This window comes from Gallinula chloropus, assembly GCF_964237585.1.
Source record: "Gallinula chloropus genome assembly, chromosome: 4".
Lineage (NCBI taxonomy): Eukaryota > Metazoa > Chordata > Aves > Gruiformes > Rallidae > Gallinula > Gallinula chloropus.
In genome coordinates, this window is record NC_140088.1 from 39,799,241 (window position 1) to 39,824,396 (window position 25,156).

The 25,156-nt window shown below is 46.0% G+C and overlaps 1 protein-coding gene across 1 annotated transcript; it reads right to left on the reverse strand.

Moving 5' to 3' along the window:
• Positions 1-2,273: 2,273 nt before the first annotated feature.
• Positions 2,274-24,676, reverse strand: ALKBH3 (alkB homolog 3, alpha-ketoglutarate dependent dioxygenase). The gene is made up of 9 exons (XM_084263473.1): positions 24,567-24,676; positions 21,706-21,818; positions 20,489-20,523; positions 18,783-18,830; positions 17,130-17,233; positions 15,860-15,948; positions 11,526-11,735; positions 3,210-3,308; positions 2,274-2,696 (listed from the first exon to the last, which is right to left on the reverse strand). Exons 1-9 carry the CDS (start codon positions 24,652-24,654, stop codon positions 2,604-2,606), a joined length of 879 nt encoding a protein of 292 aa, XP_084119599.1. The 5' UTR covers positions 24,655-24,676; the 3' UTR covers positions 2,274-2,603.
• Positions 24,677-25,156: the final 480 nt, after the last annotated feature.

The following is a 25,156-nucleotide window of genomic DNA, read 5'->3' on the forward strand; positions in this document are numbered from 1 at the left end:
ATTTCCGGCAGGCCGGACAGGCAGGAATCTGCCATCTGCTGCCACCTGGCTAGGTGACTTTTTTGGGAGGAGGTGGGGGAAGGAAGGAAGGACCCACAAGTTACCAGCTGACAAAGAAACTCGACCTTTATGCCAGCTGCTCCCCTTGCAGTCAGGACACTCAGGACAAGGGGAGGAACGATGCCATGTGCCTTCTCTGCGCTGTCTACCAGATTTGGATATGGGCAGCAGCGCAGTTGACATGTGAGAGCAGAACATAGCAGATACCAGCAACAAAAGGGAGTCCCCCTCAAAGAGAGGCTCCATGGGATACAGCATTTCTCTTATAAATCATTTTATTGCTGGAGAAGAAACCTTGGTTTTCTCCCAGATCCAAGAAACTAAACGCAATTTGCTAACGTTGTAAACTGAAATCAGGAAAGTAAGTGGAAAACTGTTCTTCCATAACAGTGTTAGTCTCCAGGGCTCTACCATCAGTTACGTGTCAGAGCTTCACTGAATTCAAATCAGCTGCCATTTCCACAGGCTGAGGTTTGGGGGTTTAAAAGTTTCCCTATAGTACCCATCTCCTGCTCCCTCTTGCACTGTGAATGCTCTTTAACAGAGTGTGAAGGAAAGTAGCTTGTATGAAACGGATAAAGGCCAAAGTGTTGCCTTATCAAAATACTTGGGAGAAATCAGCACTGCCCTTTGGTTACGGCAAACCACGCTCTGTGAGGACTGCCAGAGCTGGGCATACAGGGACAGGCACACAGTTCCAGTTACCTGAAGAAATGACATGTGAAAGTGTCTGTCTCCTTCAACACCAACTCTTGGGAGGCAGATCCCAGAGTCCAGATCCCACATTCAAACACAGGGAATTCACATTAAATATACTCCTAGAAAGCCTTTCCATACAGACTGGGATGAAAGTGAAGACACTTTTAGATAATAAGGTGCGTTTTCTAGTAACATTCATTCATTTGAGAAGAATAAGCTGTTCCAAACACTGTCCGGTGCTTTGGGCAGAGCAGCCGCTTCCAGAGTTGTTGGATATACAAAGAAAATGATTCTGCCCAGTTTCAGAGCACAGGGATTGAAATGGCTCAACAGTCATCCCTAACCTCTGTGTTATGCAAAGCATTAACACATAGGCACCACCAAGTATTAATAACTTTAACCCTCTCATTTGAGGGGAGCTGTCAACTGCAGCAAAGGCTGGCTGAGAAGTGACAGGTTTTCTCTTAACGCCGACCCACCCTTGCACTGCAGAGGGACGCTACCTCGCTTAACACCCAGGTGTTCCACGCCAAGCAGCACCCACCACCCATGCTTAGCTCCTACCTCAGGCAGAAAGTGAAGATATACCACAGCTGTGTTTTGACCCAACACCACGGATGCCACGTAGCTGTAGTGAGGACTCCACCACATAGCAGCACACCTGACCTGACACCCAGACAGCCGTCACTGGTTCCTACCCACAGGCGAGGCATTACCCAGGACTGGCAAACCTGAAGAATTCCACCAAGTCAGCCGAGGTCTGAGCCACTCACTGTTTCTCTGTAACGTCAGGGGTTCAAGAGATGACCCTCCAAGTAACACTATTTTGACCTAGGAGCAGCAGCACCTGGTGCTAATACACTCTACTCAGTGTAGCTTTGCAACTGACTTACCAAAGATTGTGTTACAACTTTGTACCAGTTCTTCCAGGTACCAAATCTGGCAGCACAAGCCTGATGCTGCCATTTCCTGCCCCACCTGAAATCACTGGAAGCCACAGCTTAGTGGTGTCAAAAAGAAACAAAGAATTTATTCACAAATTCTGAAAGTAATGTTTTTCAACTCTTGGTGTCTATTTTCCTGCCTATGACACAGAGGTTGTGGTTTCAGGCCAGCAGGGACGGAGAACTGTTAATGCTCAAGCCACAGGCAGCTTTGACCTGGCTGAGGAGGCTGGTGGCTAAGGTGTCCCTTGCCTTTGTCTGTCTTGTCAACACAGAGTTAGAACAAAGCCTGTCCACAGAGCGCGTAGCCAAAGGGAGCCCTGACCCTCTGCTCTACCACACGCTCGTACAACTCAAGTAGTTACACAAATAACGAAAATGATTGCTTCATGGGAAAAGACACTGCACCCTACAAATAAAGGGCACTGCACTGCCCCTTGAGTAGCTGCTCAAGAGACCGTCACACAGGGCAGCTTTCTGGTTTCTGTACACACAGCAAACACACAGCTCTGCATGACAGAATCCTGTTGTTACTTACAACACAGAGCTACTCAGGGGAGAAGGGCACGCGAGAGAACGTGCAACAGCAGCTGCTCACTGAATCCTTCTGCTCCAGTCGGCACCTCTTGGATCTTTCAAGTGCTTTGTGGTCTTTTAAGAACAACCATTGTTTTTTCACAAGCTTAAAGGCTGCAATTTAGTGTCATCTAAGAGCATATCATATCTGAAAACAAACAGCGCTGTCCACGTCACACAGGCAGCTTCTGACTGCCCAGATCTCCTTTTCCCCATCGGGTATTTCACAGCACTCTCTTCCTGTACGGCTCCCTTCAAACCCGCAGCAAGCGGGGGATCTGGATCTGCTGTGAGTTGATGTCCAACAATTCCCAAACTGCTTCTTCACTTCCAAACTCCATCAGGCTCTGGATAAATGAGTCTAAAGGTCAAGTTTATCCGTGCATCTCTAGAATGATATTCCTTAGGCACTCGATGCTGTAAGTGGCATTAGGAAAAACAAACACACACAAAAGCATAAGCTCATGAATTCAAAATTCAGGTAATCAAACAATATAGAAAATAATAATCCCATGATGGTTTTTTATTAACATTTCTAAACATTTAGGTAAGGCAAGAAATTAATGTTCTGACTGCTGAGGGCCACTGAAAACAAGGTTTTTGTAGATTACTGTAGACTCATTAAGTTGCAACTTCTTTATAATCCAAGTACCTAAACTGATTTTGCTCTTTCCACAGCAGGCTGCTACATTCATTTCTGAAATGTAATGCTAGAACATCTGAGCTGATTCCAATTACATCACTTAGCAGTTGAAAGAAAACCCACTGCTTCTGTGGGAGCTCTGAAATTCCAAGGCAGAAAGCAGTATTAATGTGCTGGGAAGCAACTGTGTCACTGGAAACAGAATGGCCCATACCTGCAAGGGAACGCCTCGTGCACATTTAGAAACCTGCACTGCAAGTAAACAAACAGTGCCAAGGGGTTCTTACCTGCCAGTCTTCCTGCGTGGCTCCTTCCATCAACAGCAGAGTCCCATGATCAAGTGGGATTCTTAGTCTTTCCACGTAAGTATAGTCTCCATTCTCTTCCTAGAAGGAAAGATTGAACACTAAAGAAGTGTGCACATGCAGCAAAGGACACAGGGGGAAATGGCCAGCCTCTTCTCAGTGGTCTGTGGGGACAGGACAAGGGGTGATGGCCTCAAGTTGGAGCATAGGAAGTTCTGCACCAATATGCAGAAGAACTTCACCCCAGTGAGGGTGACGGAGCCCTGGGACAGGCTGCCCAGGGGGTTGTGGAGTCTCCTTCTCTGGAGATATTCCAGACCTGTCTGGACACCGACCTGTCCTAGGGACCCCTACAGTTCTGTGACTCTATGAATTCTGTGAAAACCAGTCCTTTACAGCAGAGCTTAAAGAGCTGTGAGGGAAGAGGGGGAAAGGAAACTCTTGCAAGATCAAGTAGTCTAACTGAACCTCTCTGTTACTGTGTTTCATAAAGAGTTCAGGAGCCTAGCATTTTAAGGATGAAAGAAGCTATTGCACCTCACTGCCTGCACAGCACAGGTTAAAGGTCAACAACCAGTTCCTGCATCTGGTGCAGAATTCTGGAGCAAGGCTGTGAACGTTTTAGAAACATCCTCTCCTGAAACAAACAGTCGGTATAGAGACATCCTGCAATAGCCACCTTGATTCCAACAGTTAACTACTTCAGCAAAAATACACAGCTTCCTTCAAGTCTGTATTACTCTTGTTTTGGACACTACGTGTTGGTGTAGTCTTATCTGCCAGGTGAAGGACTTTTCCTATCAAAAAAAAAAATAAATCTCCTTTTCCTATAGTACCTTGTAAAACAAATTGTCTTAAACTTCACCATCATCAAGCAAACTTTTGTTGAGCCTTGAGCTCATGTAGGGTTCTTCAGAGCACAGATGCAAAAGGACACTGACCCACAGCATTAGCCTCACACACGCTGCAGCAGCAGCAGGAGCAGCAGCTCTCCATCACCCTGCACCATCCCCTTCACCCTTCAGCCACACTGACACACTGCCAAGTGCACCTGCTCGGGGAAGCCTGTCCTGCTCACACAGCGCTCGGTCAGTACCGGCAGTAACCTCCTCACCAGCTCCCTTCCAGAGCACCACAGGGGCAGGTACTGCCATGCTCTATGTAGCCCATTCATATTTTCTGACTTTAGCCTTCAACAGGTGCAGTGGCACACCTGGGACAGCCTCCACGTAACACCTTGCCCAGTCAGTGCTGGCACTTCCATTATCTCATTAATACTAACATGTAAACAGGGAAACTGGGAATCCCCTCAAATACAGAAGGGCGGGATACATTCTGCCTTGTACACATCTCTACTGCCACCTTTGCAAGCTGCCTGGGGAGAGTGGGAAAGGGAATCTCTGAAATGAGGGATTCAGGGAAGTTTCAGATAGGAAATCACCTGCAAAATATGGGGGTTATTTCAGGGGGCAGCGGGGGGGTTGAGAAACATTTTAATTAGTGTTCAAAGGGTGGGGACTCAAGAGGTCTTTTAAGTTACAGAAGGTCAGGGATAGCTTGAAAGTGCAGAGTGGATAATAAATCTCCTCCGCTGAAAAGGAAGATGACAGGTTCTCAGTCTCTAGCTGCAGGAGCACAGGGTTACCCTTGTTCTGTGTATATTGCATGCAGCAAACAGATCTGTTACTGTACTACTGCCTCCAGAAGCAGAGGTACCGGCTCTTTTCCAAAGATACCACCAAACCAGTTACTTGCTCTTGAAATACATAATTACTACATAGAGATGAGAAAAAAACTGATTAGGCCAGGTCTGAGCTTCTGTGGCATGACAATGTCCCTGTAAGGGACCATCCATCTCAGACACTATTTTTCTATTTTGCAACTGGTTACACAGAATCTTCTCTTCCAGCTGCTCCTAATGGTTGGCAGCCTCCTAAAACCCCACTTGTTGAGTGTTTAGGAGGAGGCAATGCTCAGTTATTGCAGGCCCAGCAATCACTCTAGACTCCACAAAACCTGTTACTACCAGAGTGGCACTTGGCACATTTGTCACACACAAAAAAAACACACTTTGGGGATGGGAGGGGAGCAGGCAGAAGATATGAGGGGCCACAGCTTCTGTCACTTGTAACAGTAGAATGGAAAGATGCTGGGAACAACACAGGACACTTGAAAATGGAATTATCACAGTAAGATTTAACCCAGCTTGAGGTGTAGGTATAGTTACCTCACACTGACACAAGTCCAACGTTTCTAAAACGGAAACAAAATTTCCAAGATCTCCAGGCTTCAGCTGCATGTTGAGTTATTCAGGAAAACTAACAGGGCTCTGTACAGACCCCACAGTTAGAAAAAAGCATTAACCAGCCATAAAAAGGCAGACAGAGTATTTTGAAATCCATTAAGAGACCCAACAACTCTCATCCAACACATTTTACGGCTTTTACAAAAACCTCACATTTCCCAAAATCTTCACTAACTTCCTCAAAGCTTAATTCTGCATTGGCCCAACTTGAATGTTCCTCTTTTTGAAGTCCATGATTTGCTGAAAAGCTCAGAACGAGCTAAAAAATCTCATCTATGGGAAAATTATGTCTTGGCCTTAAACACGATCTGATTTTTAAAAGAAGAACAGGGGGAGAGGGGCAGTGTACAAAGGAGGCAGAGAGAGGACTTGCACTCCTCTGAAGCGCAGGAGAGCTTGGTCAGCACCAAACTGATCCCCAGTAACAAAACCCCATCACTTGATGTAACTGTCTGTATATTTGCAGTGCAACAGAACAAGGCTGCGTGGCAGCAGTGGCACTGGCTGGCTATGGTGGCTTTGCACATCTGGGGGATACGCCAGGGTCCGGGGCAAGCTCACTAAACCTCTGAGATCAGGGAGGCCTTGAAGGCACTTAGAATCACCTGCAATATGCAATTCCTTCTTTGTAAGGAAAACACAGAACATTTGTGAGCTGCTAGAGTCATTAGCCATTGATCTCGCTCTATCAGAAGTAAGGAGCAATGCCAAAAACGTCGTCTTAAAACTTCAGAGGAAATAAGGAAAACATTTCAAAAATAGGTATTATAAACATGACTGCTGATGGAAAGCAGAGAAATACCATTGCACAGCTGTGTTCTGTTCCACGGGATGACATCATTTCACTCCCAGGATGGACAAGAGGGGACTTATTTTTCTCTCTTGCTCATCCTGATTAAAAAGGAATTCTTCTAAGATAAGTGATTTAGGAGAAAACATTCTTTCGACTTAGAAAAGTCAGTATGGAAAACCAGCCGTTACTTTCTGCTCTGAGCTTAGTTTTACTCAGAAAACGAGATCTTTATGTCAACTGGATTTGCAGAGCCACTGAAGTTGGACAAGAGGTTTTTGCTGCCTGACGTGTCGTTACTGACGCCATCCGCCAAACCCCACGTCAGAGCTGTTATCTCCGGAGCAGGCGTTGGGCACACAGAGATCTCCAGCGAGCTGCATGGGCGAAGCAGTTTATCAGGGGAATTTAGTCTTGACGTCTAAGTAGAAAAAGGCTTTTTTTACAACATAACAAACAAGGGAAGAGGTGCATCAGGTAACAAGGTCGCTTCGTAACTCCACACACGTATTAAAAAGCAGATGCTTCCAAGAACAGGCCTAGCAAAGCAGCTGTCGTGCATCTCCGTACAGTAGACGTTTCATAATCTTGAGTTGCATGTTTAATGCAGCCCCAGCTTTATGCTGTCCAAGCACACCTTTTATTTTTATCCTTAGTTCAAGCAGCTACAGCTAAAAAGTAAGGAAAGCTCAGCACGAGTTGATGGGAAGCTGTGAATATGAAATCCATACATATTCTGTGGCTCCCATCAAGTACTTTTTTCTTCTTAAAATGGTATCAAAATCAAAAAGGTAAGAAAAAGAAAATATCTAGATATATAAATCTAGATACATAACCTAAGTTTAATTCCTAAGTCTCAGGCAAGTTTATTGAGATAGTAACAGGAAATGGGTTCAAGACAGTGTGGAAGCATCTTCTATTATAAGGAAAAGTACAGGGAAACATCCTGCAGAAGCAGGTATAAATAATAACGTATTTACACGTGCAAAAGATGCAAGCCTAAAGTCAGCAGCTGACGTGCAGAATGCTAGCTTCTAGTCTTCTGCTTTACCAGGTTATTTTTCTTCTGTCTTCGAAAGTACTAGGAGATCTTTAACTTCTGCTAAAACAGCTACTCATGCACAGAAGGAACATGTTTTAGTGCTTCATTTGAAGGACAGACCCATCCAAAGGGCGATTCCGAGAACCCCACAAACACCCTGCTATTATCTAACACAGAAATGAAGCTCCTTCCCTTCCCCAGCACCCATCAGTTTCCTTGGTTACAGAGGGCAGCACAGCATCCTGACAGCTGGCTTTCTGACTCCCAACGGTTCACACAGCAGTTTGTTGGACACCTGCACCCAAGTGATCCTTATGGTACCCAGGTGTCTAGTAATGAGCAACTCCCAGCAGATTGTGGAAGCTTAGTGAGGCATTAAATATCATCCTTCATCCCTGACCTAACATTTCACACCCAGCTTCCAAAAATCAGATAACCTGGTGTTGTCTCACTGAGCTGAGCAGTGATAAGCAAAAGTCAAAATGGTAGTGAGACTGTATCAGAAAACCCCAGGTAACACAAGTCAGTTCCTCTGGAGTAGGACAATTCAGTTGTGTATGAGTGGACCAGGGGCCTTGGACTGTGTGGAGAACAGGAGGTGGTTGCAGTGATGCAGAGAAGACAGGTACAAGGTCAACAAGTACAAGAGTTGTTGTTGGCTAAACTGACAGATTGTGTGAGAATGGTGTATGAATCACAGCTCTGAAACAAAGCGTTCACCTGGGTTTCTGTGTAGGCAGGAGCTATGATGGGGGGAAATGGAGAGGCATGGAACAGTTTAAGTAACAAATAAGAGAAACCAGATCACTGTAGGCTTTGAACTACCAAGGAGGCATCCACCCTGGAAACCATTTAAAGCAGAGGCAAAATATCAGCTGCAACCACAGAAGCGGTCCAAACAGAAACAGCAGTATTTAGAAGAAAGAATGCTTAAAAACTCCAACAGGTGAAGTAAACCAACTTCTGCACCACGTTAATTTCCATGAAAAACCTCCTTAATTCCAGTGGGGAATTTGCTCCTGAAATGTATTTGTAGCATTTTTACAGGCTGAAACATGAGTAGGAATTATTTCTACTTACCCACAAGGGATGTCTGCTGATGCAGGTTCAAATTGACTATGCAACATCCCTTTAACCACCATTAGATGATGAACACTTACCAAACCAGTACAGTACTCACACACACAAAAAGAAAAAAAGAGGACTGAACCATCCCTGCCCCTCACCCTAGAACAATTTTCAAGAAAAAAATGCCACTTGGATGTAAATAACATTTTTCCCCTCTTTTCATTTTTCTTGCCAAGGAAAAATACAGAGAAAGGATAAAAAGATTTCCTTTTGTGACAGTTTCAGGATGGCCTATGTAAACACCATCGAATTCCTACCAGGAAACCATCAAAATGCACCCAAACTTGCACAGCATTACCAGTCATCTTTGCAGTTAAAGAAACAGGGGTTTATTTTCTAAGAACTTCACCCACATTTCAAGATATAATGTGGAAAATATCTGTACAGACACTCACATGAACTGAAGTCTCTGATCCAGTATTCTTTGCCTAGCACAAGATGTCTCCCAGCGTGCAGCACATACAGCTTTGTACCCAGGACATCATCACACACAGGAAACTGCTTTAGGGGTTTCCCCCCACCCCGCCCCGTAACCATTTACCCACAGTGAGCTCCTACCACAGCGTTTCTCACATTGTATTTTCCTTACATCTTTCATCTCTAAATACCTAAAAGCACTTACTTACAAGAGCAGAGGGAAATGAAGGCCTTTGAAACTCTGCAATCTGAAATACTAGGATGTTGGCCCTCAAAGAGATTGAATTTTAGGAAGGAAAAGGATTTACTGCTCTCTCCCTCCTCAATGAAGGCTCACTCTGGAAAACCCAGTGTACTGATGCTGGCAGACTGCAAACCAGGGAGAGCCTGAATGCCTGTGACAGCTGTTAAATCTGAATTCCTCCTCCCTGGGCTACATTCCTCTTCCCCTAACTTGCTTTTGAACAAAGTAATGGTCCAACTTCAAATACCTACAATCAACTTTATCTTTCTCTTAATGAAAGAGAGAATGCTACATTACAATAGAGTGTGAAAATGACTTCTTTGGTGGTACAGCCTGAAAGGTGGTAATTTCCATCAGAGCCTCTTGTAACTCCCACTTGGCAAAGCATCGAGTGTCATAGGATGCTCTCAGAAAATTGCAGGCTTTGGGAACGTGCAGAGAATACGCAATGTGTGCCATATAATTATTAAGCACGAGTTCCCTTAGGCACAGAATGCAGCTAATCGCAACTTACTCACAGATTACTCCACACACTTGTCACACTTGCCAAAGGAATACACTTGGTAGGTAAACAAGACTCAGGCACCTCGAAATACCAGGTCAGGGGCACTGAAGAAAAGGAATGGAGCTGGAGGGACACATCTACAGAACATCTCAGGAAGGAGCCGTGCAGTACAGACCAAAGGCAGCAGCCATTTATGGACAGGCTGAATTTCCCCCTCTGCTCATTGTGGGTGTCTTCAGAAAACAGAACAAAGGACACCTTGCTCAAGAGCTGGGTTTGATTTTTTAAGAGGGAAACTGCAAAGTTGATACTGAAATCTAAGTGGCTTTGATTTTTACCCATCGAAGGGGACACACATGCACTTCCAGAAATTAACCCAAGTACCATGTATGGTTTCAGAGAGGAATGAAATTTCCAACTGACACTCTGCATTCATCACAGCGAAGATACTTACTCATGCTATGCCCACGTACACAATGCATTGGTTATATGATCTCATGCTCAGGGCCCAGGGTTAAATTAACTTCAGACAACACAGAATTTACAAATTAGAGAAAAACATAAATTTTTTGTTTTCTGGTTCAAATTCTGACCTTCACTGTTCACACCCCGGTGACCCAAGGCGCCCCTCTCGATGCGCAGACTTCAGTACGTCAGCAGTTTCCTAACAGGCTGTGTATTTGTTTTCTGCATTACTAATTCAGGGTAAACGGCAACGTAAGCAGGACAGCAAACTTCCTCCCAAGTTCCCAAACACTGCTGTGGTGGTTTGGCCCTGGCTGGAGGCCAAATGCCCACCAAGCCACTTGCTCACTCCTGGAGGAGAAACAAGCAGAGCCGCTGTGGGTTGGGATAAGGACAGTTTACTGCCAAAAATCACAGTGAATATAGAACAATAATGGCCAGATACACTCACACCCAGTGCTAACACAGAGTACCTTATTGACCCAATGATTACAGAGGGCTGCCTGACAGCAAGGACCAACTGACCAACCCGATGTCCCGGCCGCACTCTGACTGTCCTAGAGGCAAAACAGCCCCCAACCCTCCCCAACCTGCTGCTTTTATGGGGAAGTGGTGTCAGGTGGTGTGGAAAACAGCTCCCACTGACTCAGCTCACCTGGGCTGACTCAGCTCACCTGTGTTGGCTGCCTGGGGAGGTTAACCCTGGCCTGGCCAGAACCAGGAGAACTACACAAGCAGAAAAGGCAACTGAAGCAGGATACCCTAACATGAGGCCTGTGTTCCAAACACAGGAATGTGCGATTCTTTTCCTTAGATAAACAGGAACTGCAAAAATGGAAGTGTTAAGTTAAGTTTGGTTGTGAAGACAGCATTCCCAGGGACAGCACTTTATCCAGAAAGAGTATTCACAACTGAATCACCAACTAATTCCTGAAAGGACCCTCCCCACCTGCCTCCTTATCAAAGGAAAGATCTCTGTTTAGTCTGTGAGGTATGATGCAACAGTTTGTGGAAAACTCTTTTCCATGTTTCCATTCTTTACCAATGTTTACCTGAGTATAAAACATTCTATCAACTGTTTCCTTCATTTACACAGTGAAAGTCCCCTTCCACCATCACTGACTCCATTTTAAGCAACAGGAAAGGCCCTTATTTGGGCAGAAGAATGCCCAGGTTGCAAGATCACTGCTGCACGTTACTAGAGTGGTCCCATTCCCATCCTCAAGATACCACATTTCACGTGACAGATCTTGATTCCTACGCTTATTCCACAGAACTTTACAAGCTGTGATTTCATTAGCTACTATTCACCACTTTTGGTAATTAAGTTCTCTGAACAGAGGGGCAAATATTAAACCTGTTAGTAACCACAGGGCGCTGAGAACGTGCTAAGAACACTCACAGGGGCGGGCTTCTTCCTCATCTCAAAGACGCGGGTGGCACCGAGGCTGAGCGAGGCAATGACAGGGTTTGCTCCCAGCGAGGGCTCGTCGTCGCTGTGCCAGTCCACGCTGTCTCTCTCGTTTCGGTAGAGGTTGCAGAGGAGGGAGTTGAAGCTGTGGCCAGTGAACTCCTCAACACGCTCCTTCAGCATGGTCAGCAGAGGATGCCACTGGAATGAGCACAGCCAGAGCAGGTTAAGTGCAAGAGCAGGCCAGCAGCGGGCAACGTACGACACAAGGGGAAAGCTACTGAGGAACAAAACGTGCTGCACTTTAATCACAATAAACCTGAAATCAAACAAATGCCTCTGAACAATTCTGACTGTGTGCTTAGTAAAGCTGAGGAATGGGCTTTCTGTGCTGCCTGTTGCTCAATACTAAATAACGTCTTACAGTTATGAAGCCAGTCTGACTTGCCTAGAAACGTAGCCAGCAACCCCAAGTAACTGAAAGGTGAGAACGTAAATAAATACAGTAAAATCTGCTTGCACTGACCACAGATAAACACTGACAGCTCTTAACTGCCACAAAGTGTGAAACTTCTTCCACGTGTACCTGTTTTATTTAGCCTCCTGGCCAAGCTAGAGGAGTTCAACACCGGCATCTGGTAACATGTGAGCTACTTGGCCACTGCTGGTTGGCACAGTGTGTCTACAGAACTGCAGTCAGTGACTGAGTGACCTGCTCTCACTTGCCTGCAGCTTGGGACAACGGTTGGCTTAACACTGTCATAGTGCAGCCCTCTATCCCTACTCTTATCAGTACAGCTTGTGAAATCCCACCCATCACCTCTTAGGGTTTTAACTTTGACATTGTAACTTTCTGGTGGCTTTCCCCACCAGTGTCACAGGCCTTGAATTTCATCCTTGCCTTTGCCAACATCTTGCTGAGCCCATAGCCCACGGCAGCCCTGCAAATTCACAACTCAGTCCAGTGAATCTTTATTTAATGTTATAAACTCACATCATGACTTTTATCTGTCAGGGTGCTTTTGAGTACTATATAAGTATACTAAAAAAAAAGCCAAAGCAATGTCGGCCAGAATTTTTGCCCATTATATAATCAGAAACACAGATCAAGAGAGGATAAAGAACTGATTCCAGATCTCCCAGTGCACCACTGGCAGAAGGAGGAACAAAAAGCAAGAATTACTTCCCAGTAACTACCTCTAATAATTGAGTCTGTACCACCTCCCTTCTGCTCTTACATGTGTTTAAAGGGTTTTCAGCCTCTTGGCCACACTGCAGGAGCCTCAACACACCATCCTTCTCTAGTGGGGCATTTCTAGCTAAGTCACTCATCAATGACTAAGCATCATGTGAATAATTAATTGGACATAAAATAGCTTGCAGGCTACGGGACATGCAGGAAAAGTCAGTAACAGCACCCAAGAAAAGCTGTAGTTCCTCACTGGACTGCCCGAGTGTGTAGCATGCGCAGGGCATGCAATGCAATGACAGCAGAGTCCAACAAGAGCTACTGAGAGCACTTCTCAGTGACCAGCCAGGATTGGATGCCTTCAATTCCTATCACAAAAGTGTTGATTACTAAAAAATGTTATGATATGGTCAATTTTACAATTCAGTGGAAACCCCACTAAGAACCTGCAGCAGTAGAAGGAATTTTGGTGAAGCATCACTGCATCATCACTGCATACGAAGAAACACTTCTCTAATATCACAGTACAGTTGGGCACGGGCACTGGATGGCACCCAGCAGCGCTGCCATCCCCCTCAGCCTGACCAAACAAAAAAAAGAGGAGTGTAAAGCTAATTACTCCTACAGATCAAGCATTCGAGGCAGGTATTTGCTTTTGGCCAAGCTGTGTGCTAAATGATGTTTTACTCTGGATATTTTCCTGATATAAGCCCCATTCCACAGGCAAGGACTGTGCTCTTTACACTGCCCGTTGCCCTAGAAGCAGCAGCAGACACTGCTGCAGAACTCCCACCTAGAAAGATGAGCATGGAGTCACAGTGTACGTAGTTTACTTCCCTGTCTGCCTATGGGCAGTTCCCAGCCAGTGACTGGGCTGGCTTCCAGCTCTGCAAGCCTGCCAGGGCATCTCACTTTCTCCTGGGATTTCTTTCTCTCAGTAAAATGGAGAATTATTCAGGGATAAGAGACAGAATCAGCATGCATGACTGATTTAGGCCTCGTACCTTGTAGATGAGAAAAGCAAGCCAGTGGCCCAAAGAGTGCTGAAGTGAACTCTGTGCAACCTGACCTGGAACCATGAATTGGGGTTGCAGAGGCTCTACCCAACCTCCAAGCAGCAGGTTTCCACAACAGGCGGTCCTGAAGTGGATTTACATCAGCAGTGTGCAGCAGAATGATTTTGTGAGGGCACTTCCAATCCCTAAGTTTTAAGGAGAAACTTTTTCTGTGCTTTCACTGATGCTCTGTCACTGTGAGGGTGACAGAGCCCTGGGACAGGCTGCCCAGAGAGGTTGAGGAGTCTCCTTCTCTGGAGACACTCAAACCTGCCTGGATTTAGTCTGGGTGATCCTGCTCTGGCAGGGGGGTTGGACTAAATGATCTTTCAAGGTCGCTTCCAACTCCTAATACACTGTGATTCTGTGAAAACTATTCAGCTTCCAGAAATGTAAATTTAAAATAATATTCCACAAATGAGCACCAACAAAAACCAAACCACTGACTTTTTCACCACAAATTCTGCCAGTTATGGAATTTCTGAACTATGGTATTTTTGGCACTGCAAAATCTTCCCAACCCATCGTGTTAAATGACACCTTTCCACTTTCCTGCTGTGAGCTTTGCTGAGCTTTGGCAGCAGTTCTGGGACTGGGGTCCTTTCACTCTCAGGCTACCCAGTCTTCAACAACCACGCTTAATATTTACAGTTCAGCACTCTGCTGCATACTGCCATGAAGATTCCAAACAAAGCAGTACCAAGAGACAGGCTGATGGGAACAACAGACTGGAAGACAGAGTAAGAAGGACCAAAACTTCAACGAGTCACTCAGAAGGTTTCTCATCCTTCCAAAATAGTGTGGGAAATTGCATCATACAATCTGGGGCTGCTGAATAGGCAGGCTGTGTGCATGAATTACACACAATCACAGAACTGTAGGGGTTGGAAGGGACCTCCAGAGCTCATCGGGTCCAACCCCCCTGCCAAAGCAGGTTCCCTAGGACAGGTCGCACAGGTTGGTGTCCAGATGGGTCTGGAATATCTCCAGAGAAGGAGACTCCACACCCCCCTGGGCAGCCTGTCCCAGGGCTCCCTCACCCTCACCGGGAAGAATTGGTGTGGAACTCCCTGTGCTCCAATTTGAGGCCATTGCCCCTTGTCCTGTCCCCACAGACACTGAGAAGAGGCTGGCATTCACACAGGAATCAACAAGATGCCTAAATTCTCATTTTAGCAGTAGTGAATCTAAGTGTTTCTGAAAGTAACTTCTTCAGTAATTGATACCACTGTATCTTTACAACAAGCAGCTCGGTGTGACTGTGCACACTACGTTCCCCCATACAAATGTATTCAGTAAGTCCCATGGAACAAGCCAGAATTTTGTCCAAAGCTGCAGTGACCCAAAAGCTCTGAAGCACTAATTTCCTTTGGCCGATGTTTCGCACCCACATCATGCTCCTCTCAGCCAACCCACTCACGATGCTTGTTTTATGAAGCTGTCCACATTCCATTGGAATCCACCACTGATCACTGCGTGCTGCTTCTGGGTGGGATAGAGTGGCATTTTCTTTATAGTAGCTACTACAGGGCTGTGTGTTCAGAATTGTGCTGATAACAGAGGGATGTTTTAGTTACTGCTGAGCAGTGCTGACAGAGCCACAGCCTCTTCTGCTTCTCACACACCCCACCGGTGAGTAAGCTGGGGCAGCACAAGAAGCTGGGAGGAGGCACAGCCAGGACAGCTGATCTCACCCTACCAAAGGGATATTCCATACCATATGATGTAATACTCAGCACGTAAAACTGCAGGAAGAAGGGGGAACATTGGGAGTGATGTAATTTGTCTTCCCAAGTAAACATTACTTGTGTGTGTGGCTTCTGCGTTACTGTCTTTATCTCAACCTATGTATTTTCTCACTTTTCCCCTTCTGATTCTCTCCCTCATCCTTCTGGGGAGCAGTGAGCAAGCAGCTGCATGGGGCTTGGTTGCTGGCTGGGATTAAATCAGAACAATCACAAATGAATTGCCGATAGATACTCTAGATAAAAATAGAGGGCAGTGGGAATTTTTGCCTCTACATCTCTGCAAAGGATTTCTCTATAGATGATAATAAAAGAAAACTATAAACATATACATACATTTGGGTTTGGTGGCATTGTTATCCTGGAGTATGTGTAAGGAAGTTCCCCATACCAGGAGGTAAGCCTTGGTTCCTCAAAAGAAACTTCTAAAACAAGAAAAACAGTAAGACTTTCTCAGTTGCCTTATCAAAGGGCTTGAAAATAGAAAGATGATGCAATTCCAGCGAGAAAATTGATCAAAACCAGACCATCCACTCACCTGAAGTTAAAAAGCAGTCCCTTAAACCCCCAGCCTTACATAATCAACTCAAGTGAAGGGATGAGATTACTCACAAGCAGACCTGTCTCTGCAAGAATTACCTTGCCAAAAATCTTGCAACCACATGAGTTTTCTCACTCCTATGCCAGACAGGGCAGGGACTGGACAAGTTAAAGGTAGCAAAACAAAACTGAAGTTTTATTTATAATTCTGGCTTGGTTTCTATTCTCCTGGTTCTAACACACAATATGCTGGCATGAGTTGTAATATGTACCCACTAGAAAGGGTGAGGTAGAAAGGGTCGCAGCATCAATGGGCCATTACAGAAGCAGAAGGTAGCAAGACTGGAAAAGTAGTATTTTGTCAAATATGTGTGTGCTCTGTGGTGTAATACAAGCAACCAGGTAAAAGTACCTTCATCTTCTGAAAAGACTATTTCTCACACTTGACAGGTAACATTCTCCATCATACCTTTAGTGCAGGCCAGTCCACACAGATGCTGAAGGCATTTTCCAGCCCTGCCCAGTAACTACTCCACTGTATTTCTTACATCCGTTCCTGACTGAACGCGAAGTTTTTAGTTAGAGCAGGTGCCCCTTAGTGAACAAACCCAGAATAGCAGTGTCTTCACTTACTGCACACTGAAACTAAGAAGCAAAGAGAAGGCAAAAGAAACATGCTCTGCTGGGGTTCTAAGTGAGAGGCAAAACATTTTCCTGGTGACAGAAGCCTCAAAGAATACAGTTTTTGCAGCATCACTGGGAGTCATTATGAAGGGACAGAGCACAGACCTAATCTAAAAAAAAGAAGTGGGGAAAAGGAATTGGAAACAGCAGAGGTAGCAGGAAAATTCAAGGATTTTTAATTTCAAAATTTTAATTCAGAAAGATCTCATTTAGTTGGCAATAAAGATTGAAAAATCAGCAGCAGTACTATCCAGGTATACACGGAAAACCTGTAAGGAAACACGAAGGACTGGTAATGCATAAATGAAAATCAAGGATGCATGGATTTTGGTAAGGAAACGACCTGTGAATGCCACAAAAAGTTGGTCTACACATTCCTTACCCTGCCTGACATGAGTTCTCTGACCCCAGGGGACGTCTTGAAGGAGCTGTTCAAACATCCAGCCTGCTTGTTCCGAGTCTATAAAGCCAGGAATCAAACGAATCCTAAGGAAGAAAATGATAAGATGGAAAGAGTGTACACTTCTATATGTGCTTTCATAAAATACTGTCATTTCCAAGAATCCCAAAGGAGTTAAGAATGGCTGTAACACACCAGACTAAAAAGTCAAAGCCCAGTATCCTATTTCTGACCACAGCCAAAAGCAGGTGTGAAGGAAAGAACAGAAAGCAACAGGAGCTTTGGATGAGTCTTTCCCTCAAACACATCTAATTGCTTTTTAAAACCTATAAAATCATGACACCAACAATATCCTGGAAGTCCCACAATCTGCCATATACCGTATGAAAAATGGCATCATTCTGCTTGTTACCAATTCACACCCGATAAATTAAGATAGCCCTGATTACAGTACTACAATCAACACTAGCAAATGATCACCCTTTATTCACCACCTCCACGGCACTCAGAATCTGATAGCTGTTTATCCCTCCTGCCATCCTACCCTCCCTTTTCCCAGGACAAGAACCACAGAGTATTTAACCTCTCCTACTTTTACGTTTTCATATGTACATTTTGACTGTGGTGGTCAGACTTTCCAGCTGCTGTGGCAGGCTGGAGCAGGAATGCTGTTCACAATCGGTTACTCTCACAAGTATTCAATGCTCCAGAGACAGGACAATAAGAATATATATAAAGGTAATAAGAGAGATGCAGAATCCAATTAGCAACTTTCCAGGAATTTATATATCCCAACAACATACAATGAAAACAAACTCCAGAAAGTGACAGAACAACCCAGCTGGCTGTGGATCTTCTCTCTTTCCAGCTGGGCAAAGCATTTCCAATGGCTATAAACACTCATTTTCAGCTTCAGAAGAAACCAAGATGAAAGCTTTGACATAAATGCACAGAAAGTTCCCATGCCCTTGGCATTTTTCCCTACTATTAATAAAACCTACAAAATTCAGAAGAAAAGGATTAATACTGATACTGCAGCTAAGTCAGCAAGGTGAAATAAAGTGCACTGCAGCTCAGAGGTGTCACAGAACAAGCAGGCTTTGGTTGGAAGTGCCCTGAAGCTGAAATAATTAAGGCACAGCGTGTAAGGAAGGAGGGCAACCCTAAAGTTACCAAAGCACCCTAAAGTTAAATGCTTTCATTAGATTAATTCTAAACAAGTCAAATGTACGGCTGAAAGTTTTTGGTAGCTCTGAACTATGTAAAATAGACATCATGCACTTGCTAACAGGAACACCAACCAAAATCTCAAGCAGCAGCTCACTCTGGGTCATGAAACAGACGGACAGAGCCCCTTCTCCTAATTCCAGACACAAACACTAGATGCAGTGAGCAACAGATTTTTAAGAGGTTCACTTTTCTTCTCTTCAGTGCTGCTCAGAACTGCGTAAGCCTCTGCTACCTGATACTCAAGTATTTCCAGAAGCACTCTAAAGAGAAGATACACAGGAAGGGCAATGTGCACCTGCCAGAGTCAAAGCACTCTGCAGAGACTAGACTTCAGAAAGCTGAGCGTTGTTCCACAACAGCAAATTGCAAATTTAAAAAAACCCCACAACTATACAATTTGCTTACCTAGAAATGCCAGTTGGAACTTTGCTGAGCTCATACACACCAGGCTTGCTGAGGAGGTAAGGAGAAGAGCCATCAGATGGACAACCAACGAGAAATTACTGTACACTGAGTAGCACGGACCAGAACCGCTGCAAAGCTGGACCAGGGAGAGCATTCTTTAAAAAGGAAAAGAAAAAAACCTTTGCACTGCTAAGGGAAGCAGTGCTGCTCTGGAGACAGCCAGAGGGCAGGGAAGGGCAGTTTTACAGGTACCTAAGTGAGGTGTTAACTACTGCAGTGGGCACAGAGGGTAAACAGTTCTGTCCCGTTACAAGTTACATGGTCATACAGTATTATTTATTTGTGCATGAACAGCTTGCTTCACCTGCTGCCTCATTGTCTCCTAGGCGAGCTCCAAATTTTGTACTGCTCCTTTTGCTTACAACCCTGCAGGAGTTAATCACTCGCCAGTGTTGCTCTTCCTCAGAACAGCTCACCGGCTCAGGAGATGGTGACATGCCATGTTTTGCACTGAGCTTTACTTAAGAGAGCTAAATAAACAGAAACTTCTGACCTCTTCCATATTGCACGTGCAGAGAGTAAACCCAGTTACCTACAGCACGTCGCTGCGATGAGAACCGCATCCAAGTTCTGTTTCCTCTGTATTTTTTCACTTGGTTTATAAATAAGTGTAACAAATGAAAGGTCAGTGAACTTTTAGAACAGTTTTAACATGCTGGATTTACTTAAAACCTAGGTATTATGTTATTACTATGAAACGTAAACAACATGCAGAGAACACGTGGCTGCATCACTCACAATGAAATGGAAAATTAACATAAGCAAATCTGTTGCAATCTGTAAGTGCTTCTGGGAAATTCTGCAACTCCTTCCAGCAATGTTTTCCATGACCTGACAGAAACACCTCTCACTAAGCAGTTCTTCTTACTGAACTGCTTACTGCCCTGCTGGCAGTAGGAGAGCAGCCAGACATCTCACCTGAGTTACACCTGCTCTGCGCAAAGCCCCACTTCACACCACGCCTGAAGTTGCTACAGAGAGTTAACCCCAGATCCCTCCAAGTGAAAACACCACCAAGTCAGTCAGGAGCTGCCTCCATAGCTTGCCTCTTCGTAACCACTTCGTGAGGAAATTCTGCCAACACCATGACGCTGAAGCAGATTTAATTTTCAAAACCTGTAAACAGCACCACACCTCGTGCCACTTCATGCCAGGGTCATTCTGAAGAGGTCCCCATTTCAAGGCCAAGGGTAAGCACCTATGGCGTACGAAGATCTAGTTTCACCATGGCATTTACCAGCAGCTACTTTTCCAAACTTCCAAAAGAAGTTTGCCATTCCAGCTGTAACCCTGGATAACAGGAAGTAATTTCCAGCATGGTTTACACAGGGACTATTCTAGGAAAAGGTACACTGCTAACCAAATGAGACATATTTGCAGTTCTGTTGATCTAGAACCTCCAACTGCTTGTTCTTCCTGGGTTTTAAAGCAATGCCAAAGCTATAAGAACTCATCCACACCGACTTGGTCTCTCCCAATCATAAATTTAGTTCAGGATAAAAGGGCTGGAAGTGCCCCCATCATACTGACATTTCTTCCGAAGGCATGGCAGTTGTAAGCAGAGAAGGAACTCTTTTCAGCAGCTCCCCACTGACGAACGAGGCAGAAAGCTGCAGGAAGGGCAGTTAAGTCAGCAGTGTACTCACTCTATCACAGCTGCCTCAGGAACTGTGCGCTCCACCTGAAAGGCAATAAACCGATGCACGGTGAATATTCAGTGGTTAAGTACCTGGCACGGTCTAGTCAAACAGAACTAATTATCATCTCCAGTCTACAGAACCACAATCTGCTACATCACTGAGAAAACCATACTTCTGGACAACGGGTAAGCAGTAACAGCCCAGCCGCCCTCCTCATGCCCCAGCAACTCTCAAGTGCAGCTACCAGCACAGGCAGTTTCTAGCAGTCAGCTGCCCCCTAAAGGACATTCATTTCTAAGTCACTGGAATATCGCAGGAACTTGCTATTTATCAACTGCAACAAAGAAAAGTCTTATCCTTACATTAGGAAGTGAAAATCTAGAGCAACTAGGGGAGGGATGAACGAATCCCAGGCCCCAGACCATGAGCAAAACACGAGACAGGCGAGAAGGAGTGGAAGCTGTCACTTTGGAATTGCTGCGCAGCTTGAGATAGCTGTTTTCTGTTAAAACACACCCCCACCCCCAAAAAAATAGTAGTTTAATCCAGCCTGAGTTAACGTTCTGGTTGTCTCAGGGATTTCTGCTTCGTTTCTCTAAGCCTGGTGAAGTACTGAGATGAGCTAGAGGGTCAAAATACAGTACTATAGAGATACTAGGGCTCTGCCACAGAGGAAAGAGAATCTTCCCAGAGCAATCCCTCCAAGCCATAAGGACAGACTTTGAACCACTTCTGGCTTAGAAAGAAGTGTCTAAGATGATTTTTTTCCCAAGCAAGGCAGTGTCCCTGCACTGCACAGGGCACAACATCCTCCTCTTGTTGATGGGCCATAAAGCACAGTCTATGAAACAAATCCCAGGCTCTTTCCCTGTAGCAATGGAAACCGGTGTCCCAGCTGGGGCCAAAAAATCAGAGCTCAAATCATGCTTGGGACACTGCATCATTCTGAATATTCAGGAGAACATATTGGTTTGGCTCTCTGGAAAAAAGTAGTTACGAAAAGACACATAATAAATACTCAAAGTCTGAGGCTCAACAGAGGATCTGTAACTTTCTGCCTGCCATATACACAAGACAGGTGCAAACTCTGCTTGGTGAAAGCCCCAAGTTCAACTCAGCTGAGTTTTTCATTTGATTTTGAACATGAGATGATAATCTCAAAGTCTGAACATTTCTATTTTTAATGAAAGACAAGACTCTGCCAGTTACTGTATAATTTTTACCTCTGATGGCTTTTCAAAGACAAATTGTTTTTGAGTGTGAGGCTGATCTTTCCTCATCCACGTGGGTCTGGCACCTGCAGGGGAAAGGTTGCTGGCCACAGGTGCCTTAGGAGCTAAAGCAAAGAGGAAAAGAAATTTTAAAAAAGCATCCCATAAAACAGCATTTAATCATACAAAAAGTACAGTTTTAAAACCTTATGGAATCAGTCTTTGAAGTATTTTCCTCCTCTGCTTGGCAGACTCCAGGGTACAGTCAAACCTACATTACATAAGAGTTAAAATGGTATAAAAACTGAAATTATATATGTGTGTGTGTGTGTGCATGTTATTGATACACAAACAAAAGTGAAAAAACCCTTTTATCAGAACGGGTAACATCTAGAACCTTTCAGTTCTACCACACATACCCCATGAGCAGCTAAAGCACTCCCCTCAGCAACTTTTTTTAGGAAACAAGATGACTTTTGTCAGAGGGAAAAAAAAAACACTTCTAATAAAAACAGAATTTTGAATCTAGGGTGCAAGTATGGAAGAGCCACACAGGCAATACCACTTCAGGTGTTTTATTTACACCTGCAACAAAGCTTAAAAATGAAGAGATGAAATAGAAAGCTTCACTCTGTATAATTTAAATCAGGAAAAAAAAATTTAAAGACCTCCTTAGGAATAAGTGGAATGAAACACACCCCTGTGACAGAAAACTTACAGGCTATAGGCACAAGTCAAAACAGTTGGGTAATTTCTTTCAGGATTTAAAAGATAAAAAAACGCCAACAAAACAGCTTGCCTTGGATGCTCAGTGTGCAGTGGAACAGGAGCTTTAGTTGGCACTGTAATTGGGTGAGTGGGACCACACTCATAACCAAACCAGTCCTTCTGACAAGACTAGGAACCCACACTGTGCTCTCCTGTCTCTGCTCTCTTTGCTTTGAATGTCCCCCCCAAAACAGCAACATTAACTCTGGCCTTTTGAACTTTCATTTTGCGATGTTTTCACTATGAAAAGATAAAGGAAGACTTTACAAGTAATAGGTTTTATGAATAAAAAGCGACTAACAGTTGTCACAGAAGCCAGGAGACGTCCTCACAGCATCATAGCCAGTGCTGGCGTGCTTGGAGGCCGGGCTCACGCATACACACCGTGCTGCCCTCCTGCTTGGCACAGGAAGCGATGCAAACCGTCAACCCTATGCCCCAGAAGCTGTCAAAGCTTTGGCAATGGTTTGTCACCCCAGACCCATCACGCCTAGGACAGCAGTTCTCCCCAAAACATAGAATCATAGAAACATTTTGGTTGGGAGAGACCTTTAAGCTCATTGAGTCCAACCACCACCTAACCCTGCCTAGCCCACCTCTAGACCGTGTCCTCAAGTACAAAATCTTCAGACCTTTTAAATACCTCCAGGGATGGTGACTCCATCACCTCCCTGGGCAACCTGTTCCAATGCCTGACAACCTTTTCAATGAAGAAATTCTTCCTGACACCTGACCTAAATCTCCCCTGGTGCAATCTGAAACCATTTCCTCTTGTCCTATTGCTTGTTACCCGAGAGATGAGACCCACTCCACCTCTCTAAACCCTCCTTGCAGGTAACTGTAAGGAGCAATAAGGTCTCTGTCCTGGTTTTGGTCAGGATGGAATTAACTTCATTTGTAGCAGCAGATGGAATGCTGTGTTTGAGAGTTAAAATGGGAGTAGTGCTGATAACACCCTGATGTTTTTAGTTGCTGTCAGACAGTCAAGGACTTTCTCAGCTCTTCATGAGAAAGGAGGGGCGAAGCCAGGACAGGTGACCGAACTGACCAAAGAGAGTATTCCATGCCAATTACGTCCTGCCCAGGATATCGGGGGGTTGACGGGAGGAAGGCCGAGGGCGGCTCCAGGGTGCGCAGTTTTTGGGGGACGGTCGGGTTCTGGGACGGCTCTGGGTGGCACGGCCTGAGTTGTGGGTTTGGTGAGAAACTGCATTGTGCATCAACAGCTTCATATATTTTTGCTCTAAAGTCCTGTTAGCATTGTTACATTGTATCTTTCTGTTATCTTAGTAAACTATCCTTATCCCAACCCACGGGCCTCTTATTCCTTGGTTTTGGGGTTATTTGCCCCTTCCTTTTCCCTTCCCTTCCCTCTCCCCCCCCCCCCCCCCCCCCCTTCCCTTTTCCCTGCTCTTTTCCTTTAAGGAGCAGGCAGCGGCGTGGATCTCGGCTCTCAGCTGGGGTGAAACCACGACAGTCTCCCTCCTTTCAGCCTCCTTTTTTCAAGACTAAAAAGCCCCAGCTCCCTCAGCCGCTCCTCACAGGACTTGTGCTCCAGCCCCTTCCCCAGCCTGGTTGCCCTTCTCTGGATGCACTCCAGCATCTGAATGTCCTTCTTGCAGCAAGGGGCCCAGAGCTGGACACAGCACTGGAGGTGCAGCCTCACCAGAGATGAGTGTAATGGAACAATCGCTTGCCTACTCACGCTGGTCACACTGTTCCTGATACAGGCCGGGATGCTGTTGGCCACCTGGGCACACTGCTGGCTCACACTGAGCTGCCTGTCCACTAACACCCCCAGGCCCTTCTCCTCTGGGAGCTCTCCAGCCACCTTGCCCCAAGCCTATAGCGCTGCCTGGGGTTACTGTAACCAAAGCGCAGGACCCGGCAGTTGGCCTTGTCTAGTAAGGCAGGGCAGCCCTTCCGCTCCCCTCCGCCGCCGGGGCAGCCGGGGATGGGGCGCGCCTGCACCAGCCTCTCCACAACGCTGCGGCCCGGTCAGAAGGGGCCCGGCAAGCCCCAGACACCCTGCAGCTCACAGTCTTGCCAGTCCGGGTACCTGCGCGCCCCAGCCCGGGAGCCGCCGCCGCACCTCGGGTCCCTACCTGGGAGCTGGGCCTTCCCTGCGAGCCGTCCCGCCGGGGCGCCGGCCCAGCCGCCCTGCACACGGGTTCGCTGCCGCCTCTCCGTCATGTCACCGCCTCGGCGCCGGCGACAAACGCCGCCCCACCGATCCGTCGGGTGCGCCGCCCGCCGCTTCCGCCGGCGCTGCAGCCCGCGGCGGGGGTTCCGCTCTGCTCCGCCGCCCGCTGAGCTTGCCCCGCCTTCCCTCCCCGAAGACGGCAGGCAGCCCTCGGAGACCACCGGGGGCAGGGAACAGCTGAAACTGAAGGGTGCAGTGGAAACCTGGCGCCGCGCTTAAGGGGCCTGGTTTCAAGTAGCTGCCTGAGTCACCTACGCCTTTCCCCACGTTCCGTAAGGAGGTTGGTAAAGGACAGACAGAATTACACTAAGTGCCAGCCCAGTCCTGCCCCAGCACCTGCTCCCCCCTCCCGCACAGACCTGGGTGGGGGCTGCAATCCTTGGGGTGCCGGAGTGCACTGGGCAGTACCTGCGGCCACCTGGCCGAGCTGCTTCTCTTCATCCCACGCCATTACTGGGTGAGGCGGGTGGCTGGCAGGTGGCTGGCCCAGGC